The sequence below is a fragment of the Trematomus bernacchii genome, unplaced genomic scaffold (assembly GCF_902827165.1).
Source record: "Trematomus bernacchii unplaced genomic scaffold, fTreBer1.1, whole genome shotgun sequence".
NCBI classification, from domain to species: domain Eukaryota; kingdom Metazoa; phylum Chordata; class Actinopteri; order Perciformes; family Nototheniidae; genus Trematomus; species Trematomus bernacchii.
In genome coordinates this window covers 1535206-1543222 of record NW_022987654.1, presented here as the reverse complement: position 1 = coordinate 1543222, position 8017 = coordinate 1535206, and the positions used below count along the sequence as shown (strand labels likewise).

General features: G+C 41.3%; 1 protein-coding gene across 4 annotated transcripts in view; it reads left to right on the top strand.

Annotated features, from left to right (window-relative positions):
* The first annotated feature begins 7075 nt into the window (after positions 1-7075).
* kif21b (kinesin family member 21B) overlaps positions 7076-8017 on the top strand; it is a 63019-nt gene continuing 62077 nt past the window's right edge. For all 4 annotated transcript variants that reach the window (XM_034134977.1, XM_034134978.1, XM_034134979.1 and 1 more), the window contains exon 1: positions 7076-7451. In XM_034134977.1, coding sequence (XP_033990868.1) covers positions 7411-7451 — 41 coding nt within the window. In that variant the 5' untranslated portion in view covers positions 7076-7410. The remainder of the gene's footprint in view (positions 7452-8017) is intronic.

Here is an 8017-nt window from a genome sequence, read left to right as displayed (position 1 = left end):
TTGTGGGTTTTGGTGGTGGTGAGTGCTGGTGTCAAGTGTCAGTGATAGAAATATTCTAATTGTTTACTGATGTATGTTTAGTTGAAATTCCAAAGCACTACATTATTTGGCTAATATTATTACTGATGTGTATTTAGCAATTCAATGTTGTGGCTGGCTGAGGTGGAGCTATGTTTGGGTTGTTAAATCTATAACAATGAATTATATTTTATAACCTTTCCTTTGTCAAATCTGCTAAGTGACTGTTAACTATAGCTGTTCAATAAATAGAGCAGAAAAAACAGTTCCCCCCTGTGAAATATATTGGCCAGTAAACCCATAAATGTAACTGTGATTATAGTAGAAGAGGATGTTACCTTTTCTTCCTTTTTCTGATGCATTATTGAATCTGTTGTATTTATCCACGCAACATTAACTTATTACGGCAGACAAAGCAGTATTAAAACTCTTGTTTGTGGCACTTTTGGCACAGTCACATGCCATTATTTCCCCACAGCACAGCAGCATGCGTTGGCCCACATACTGTGACAACATATGGATGTACAGTCTTAAAGAAGCCCTTTCACATGACTATAGCTTACACATTTTACCTCTTGGAAGCTTTGAGATCCTAATCGGCCAATACTCAAGTGCACAATCCCCTGGCTGACTGAATAATGTAATAATCTCAGAGCCTGAATTCTGACCTTTAATCCCTAATGTCCCATGTCAGTGATGTTTGCTCATCTCAGTTTAGTCCCACTTCATATTTTTGTTGTTGTTGATGTGGTTCATGTAATAGGTGGTTGATATATAGATCTGCAGTGTCTTTGTGTGTGTATGAGTGTGTCAATGCACTTAGCTTTATTAAGTGATGCCGCCCCAGAGTGAGGGAGGTTGTTTATAATCAAGTTATTCAAGAGCAGCAATTCAATTTTCCGATACAAAATGGAGTGAGATTTTGTGTGTGTTTGTGTGTGTCCTTGTGTGTTGCTGGGATTTACTGCTTGCCTTCAAGTGCACATGTGTGTTTTAATTGTGTGTATGTGCATGCCTGGGTTTCTTCCATGAATGCATAATGAGATCAAACCTTTTAGTCACAGCACTTTAAATGGATCCATTCATTTAAATGTTTCCTAACAGTGAAATGGCACAAATCATGAGCAAGACACTACTGGATTGTTTACATATGGTAGATGTTGTAAATAAATGCAATATATTCAACAATGTGCACACACAGAGTATTGTAAAGGATTTATAAAGCTTTTATGGCATCAAGTGACATCCAGAAGGCTGGTGATGGTCATAGTATCTTCCCATTAGCCTGAGGTAGAAGTTGTGTGTTTGTGTGTGTGATTGAACCTTTAGACCCTCGTTAGGCGATCTAAGAGCCTCTGAGAGCACAAAGAGGCTTTTCTGCCGTTTCAGCATCTCTTCCTGTCCCTTTCTGCCTGCTCTCTTTAGAGGCTGTTTCCATAGAAACAAGTCGCAGGATTCCCCCCTAAGAGATGAGTGAGGAGGTGATGGGGCAAGATGATAGAGCATTTAACCACATGAAATGATTAGATAATGATACTAGTTTAGAGACAGATCACTACTATAATGAGTAAGTGAAAAGCTCTTTGAAATCTTTGTTATATTCAGTTAAATTCTGGTTTAAAGGGCTGCCACATGTTTTGGGCTCCTTTTTTGTGTTTCATCCCCTCAATCTCCCCCCTTTCATAATTTGTCTCTCAAAAAAAGTCTTAAACAAAATAGGATTTCAGAAAGTGGACTTTTTCCTCAATCCAAAATGTGGATAAATGTTTAAAACTGCATTGTTATACACAACATTGTTACATATTCCACCCTGGTGTATTTTGTCTGTACATGATGGGTACCAAAGTTTGGGGTATTTTTTAATGTTTAAATTAGTTGGTGCAGCTGTGTGTGTGTGTGTGTGTGTGTGTGTGTGTGTGTGTGTGTGTGTGTGTGTGTGTGTGTGTGTGTGTGCGTGCGTGCGTGCGTGCGTGCGTGCGTGCGTGCGTGCGTGCGTGCGTGCGTGCGTGCGTGCGTGCGTGCGTGCGTGTGTGTTTGGGTGGGGGTGGGGGGGATATCGGCTGTCACACATGGACTTTATTAGTGAAAGTGTGAGTAACAGCATGCAAAGGGCTTGGGGCAGGGGACCACAGAACAACCACTCCTTGTTGACCTCCTCCTCTCATCTCACAAACACACACACTAACACACACACTCACACGCACACTGGTCTGATGCCATGTGATGCAGCAGTAAATCCATCAATGAGTGTGGCTGCTGTACCTCTCTGAAACCCCCCGAGGCTGCAGCAGCCACTATGAGCCGCCCAGCCTCCACCCCAGCCTCCACCCCAGCCTCCCCTCCAGCCCCCCCCAGCCCCTGCCCGGTCACAGCCCAGCAGGAAGCATCCGAGCCTGGGTAAGAAACGGTGCAGAGTGTGGGTCAGCGTGTGCCCTGGGGTAAGAAGCTGAAATGTAGGTCTTCCCTACAGGGGATCATGTTCATGATTCATTACTGATCGCTCACTACTGTTTCATCCTATGCCAATGAATGGCGATCTCTCTGTGAATACATGTATGATAGACACAGGCTCTTCTTGGCTGTTGTACATGCATCCTGAAAGTAGGCTATACACTACATTGCTTTTTCTAAGCATGTTTAAGAATAGAAAATGTGTCATGAAAGAGTGGTTACCCTGGAAGATGTATCAATAACATAGAATGATATTTACTGTAGCTATCATCATTGCAGGATACAATTGAATACATTCTAAAAACTTTCTTTAGTTCGAGCTGTGAGAAAAGAGAATACATGTTTATAGATATTACTTTGAGATCATATAATCAAAAAGTACTTAAATATGTTTGTTGCTAAATAAAATGACACATTTACATATATTATTACTTTATGCTAATTTAAGATAGGTTTACAGTAAATATCTATACAATATTATGTATAGAAATGCTAAAACATGATTGTTGTGGGCCTATGAGCAGGGCTATTGTTTTTGTTTTGGTGCAGTCTCCTGCTAATGGAGACAATAAGACTCCAGGAATAAACTAATTAGATTATCAATTGTTAATAAGTGAGCTTTAGAGGGGCTGTTAGGCTATAGCCCTATATCTACGTATATCAGTCTATGAAATAACTCTTGACATTAAAACAAATAACAGAATGTATCTAAATGTGTTTGGCATGGACGCAAACATGATACTGAACCTAAATTATCATCACATTGTTGATGTATGATATCTGTAATTTTCTTTTTCAACACCCAGCTTGCATGAATCACATACTTTCACTACTCACTGTTAGCAGAGCTCTGCAGGGTGATGGGATGAAGCACTGTGGGGGGTCCAAGGACCTGCTTTGCATCACGCCACTGCAGCTGCAACCATAAATCTAAACCACATAAACAGCTCCTGTCACACGCATTTAATTATAAAACATAGAAACCATTACAAATCTTGAGAGACACTTATTAGACCAAACGTGAAACAACTGTATTCAACTTTTTTTTGCCAGTGCTCCTCTTTCTCTGCAAGGGCCTGAGTCGTGTGTGTTTGCGTAATCTTGGCCAATTCAAACAGTTTTGTTACGGTAAAGAATAGGGGATTAGTTTATGGAGCTTCAAAGCCAAATATAGAAAATGCATGCGAAGGATTATAGAGACATCAAAGAATAAAGATTCAGAATATATTAGGGTGCAGTTTCGTCTTCCATCTCTTCTTATTTCTGGTCTTTTCCATTGAAATAGGTAATGTGATGCAGAGAGCAGTGAAAGAGAACCGTGGAGAACATTGGCATCAAATTAATCTTCTTTGATTAATTTACAAGGCTGTTATGTGGGTTTTGCACACACGCAAATCACATATTGTGCTGGAAATTAAGCAGTGGATGCTTTTTCTCTCGGTGCATTATGTGTGTTTTACATTATTTGTCATAAAATATAAATATATATATCTTGTTTCAGAATCATACATTCCAAAAAAGTGAAAAATAGCTTTGAAGAGATAACAGTACATTTAGGGTATGAGTCATCATCTTGTTTTCGGGTCAGGATATAATCACCTCCTGGAGGAATGAGAAGATGGGAAAGTTGTGTGTGTGTGTGTGTGTGTGTGTGTGTGTGTGTGTGTGTGTGTGTGTGTGTGTGTGTGTGTGTGTGTGTGTGAGAGCGCACATGTTGCTTTAGAAGTGTGGTATCAAATCCAAAGAGGCAGACTGAATTGCTGACTTCACCGTGACTGCTAGAACCCGAGGGCAGCTGGAATTATTGTATTTTAACACTCTTATGTAATCAGGGTGCTGTCATTTTGACTATATGAAGCCCTAAATATAGGGATTATGCTGCAGTTTGGCAATTGCAATATTAAAATATCTTGAGGCTATCAGTACGGTTATGAAATACTTGTATTAAAGTGCTGTTGAGGAGTTGGCATGCGGGGAACAAATCATTTGGAGTGGATTTGAAAACTGTAAACATGCCTAAAGAGGAATGAAAGGTACTTATAAATAAGCTTAGGGGCACAGTGCAGACTAATTATATAAGAGTTGGTCTTAAAAGTTCCCCGGACGAAAACAGGCGAGTGTGTGTTTGTGTGCACCATTGTTGTTGTTGCTGGAGGCCAGTTCCAGATCTAGGAGGATTGTAACTTTATCCTTATAACTGGACGTTAATCTTGTGGAATCAAGCACGGCTTCTGGGGGAACGAAGCACTAACATCGCCGCCTGGTCCTCAGAACACCAACACACACAGAAACACAACGTTTGAAAGTCATAAACTCCTCTGTACAGTACACACAGAATGGGTTTATAGTTCATGCAATCATCTGTGATCCATTACATAAAAGTGATTGTTTTGGGCTGTGCTGAGACTTTTTTTCGCATTCAGACAGAAACAATTGTTTGTTATCAATTGATGTCGGAGCTGTTGTCTATACGATCATACTACTATATGTAAGCCTATAAAAACCCATGTCATGTGGTATGTTTCTGGAGTTGTGAAATAGTTTACTTAAATGTGTTTGTGTTATATTGGGAAATACCTTGCTGCAGTTTAGACATGGCTGTCATTGGCAAACTGTTTGAATATGAGTCATAGACAATGTGGACGAGGATGAGGATTGGGAAAAACTGGAGTTTTCTCTGCAAGTGTAGATTTTGAATCCTGCCAGGCTGAAACACTGCCAACAGCACTGACAGCTGCATTGGCACTGTGTGAAGTCATTTGGATGGATCGATTAAAGAAGTCCAACAGACACAGCTGTGAGAGGAAACTGAATTGAGAAGAGAGAAAGAGACACAATTTGGAGGTATAGATTCAGATTTGACAAGAAGACAGTATATATAGAGAGCGAGAGAAAGAGAGAGATTGTGATCCCTTTTCTTGATATTTACACAACAAAATATTGTTGTCATGGTTGTTAAATGTTTTAACCATTTTGCAAGCTGTAATAACCTTGTAGCCTACAGTGTGCTTTGGCTTTACTGTTTTTGTATACGGCCGGGTCATGCAACTAAATCCTGTTTGAAATTATATTTCAGAGAGAGAAATTAAGAAAGCATAATGGCTGTCTGACTCAACTAAAGAAAGGATTTCCTCTTTTCAAGAAATCTGACTCAGCAGGACAGGGAAGTGAGCAGAGTGTAACTTACCATACAAACCAGAGAAAAGGAACTCCATCTTCTGCTAAAACATAATAGCCCCTGCATTTACAACCTTTGACCTAAAGGCGTTTTAACCCTCCTTTCTGTCATGGGAACAGTGCCCCCCTGTTTATGGCAGTTTAACAGACCTCAGATGTGGCCCCTAGCAGTCGGTGAGCGGTAGGTGTACTGATCTCTAAAGCCCGATGTGGGAGTGCCGCTGGGCGGGGACACAAAGGCCTGTCGAGCCACTGATTGGTCTCTAATGTTCAATGGAGGCGGATCTAACCCAGCAATTTGCCCAAATGCATGTCAGTCGAAAGCGATCAATGCTGCTTTCAGGGACTCCTCGAAATATTGTGTTAGAGTTAGAGAGGGAAGTTAATTTGAAAAGATCACTTTGTTACTCGTTTATTTTATCATTGTGCAGTGGTGGAATTGATCTTAGATACAAGTTACAGCTGTTTTTCAGTGATAGTTTGAGCTACTTACTGACACATTTTTTACGTTACTTTCACTCTATTTTGCATTCAGAAACAAGTGGTGTCAGTACCCCATTAAAATCATGTGTTAGATATCAAATATAAGCCTACAGTTTTTATTATGGTATATTGGGCACCACACATTCAGTTTATTTTTGAGGATGAGTAGGCTACAACTACAAATATTAAAATAGATGAATGTCTTGTGTGGTTTTGCATGGAGCTTTCCAAAGTTTAAAATGATGATGTCATCAGGGCGTTATTTTTCTAATGTTGCACTTATGGTTTGAACTATGTGGGCATTGAGGATCTAATAAAATATGATATCCAGTTGCATTATGTGAAATGTAGAGTCAAGGATTTGTGAATCTCGACCCATAGGTTTTTCTTGGCCCCTGATGCATCAGTTTTGTCAAGTGCTGTTTTAATATGTCCCCCAAATCTATTCCTGTGATATATAAAATTGATGGATAAGCTACCACTATACGTATAGGATTTTACATTACATGTTACTTGTTAGACGCCCAATACTGTGGGCAATCCCCACAGGAGCAATTTGGGGTGAAGTGTCTTGCCCAGGGACACAACGACATGCTGACTGCAGTGGGGTTTGAACCTGTGACCGTCTGATCCCTATACAAAGGCTCTATCCACTGTGCCCCCCTTTTAATTCTCCTTGTGCTTTTTTTGTGTGCCCACATTGCACATGCTTCTGTTTTGGGGATGTGTTTGTATGTACACAACAAGCAGCAGAATTGCATCCATCGGTATCCATGGTAATGGATTGAGAGTGGCTGAGTTCTGGGCGAAATAATCCTCCATACAAACCCCTCTTTAATGGGGAGTTTGGGAGAGGCCTGAGAGAGCTGTGGGTTCAAAATATCCGACAGGTCCTGAAGGCAGCATTACCCCCTCCAGTCTACGGTCTCTCAGCATGGATTCAACGTGATCGCGTCTCTCAGAGCAGCGGTGTGGTTTCTGAGGAGCGCTCAAATGCTTCACTCAAACGCGTTTCAAACAGGATGTAGCAACTGAGACAAGACAGATCACGGAAAGACAAGGTTAAACTCTGCGATATGACAAACATCAGGGAGCCAGAAATGAGCGCCACGGCGGAGGAGAAGCAGGCAGGAGGAGTCCCGACGAGGCAGCTCACCGCCAGCAGGTCTTGACGGCTGCTCCCGCTGACCTGAGACGCCCAGCTCCCTCCGGTGCACACACACAGAACACACAACATATCCGAAATACTGCACATCCCATCGGTGAACCTTGAAACCGATAATGGCGAGCCAGAATGACTGTAGTGTGACGGTTGCTTTGAGGTAAGCCTCCGACGTCTGTCTGCTGCAAATGATTTGATCACATTGTGTATGTGTCTCCTTATGGTCAATTAAATGCATGCTGCACAATAGTCTTAATGCACTACCTACTACACTCCTTATTTGTACAGCTACAGACAAGAGCACCTGGTTTTATAATCTACATGGGTGGTGCTCTTTACAGTATTGATAAGGAAACGCATGTGGCAGCACCACGCTATCTCCATATGATTGTTTTTATGTTGAGGGCATAAGTTCTCCACAGCATTGGTCTGTTTTGTGCGAAGCAGAGGCTTGCATTCATCATTTAACATTGGGTGGAGTGACAAGGACAGCTGCAGCCAGGTGCAGGGAGGAGAATGGGCGTTTCTCCTCCAACACATTTTTGAATTATCATTCTCACATGCAACTACCTACAGTATCACCTAATCATAAGTGAGCATATTGCATGTGTATGGCTCAGCTAGCTCCCTAACTAGGTTTGAAAAGCAGAGGCCTGTGGTGTTTTAAAAGAAAATCCTACCTCTGCAAATGAATCAGGCACAAAGACATGCTCTCCTTCAGAGCTG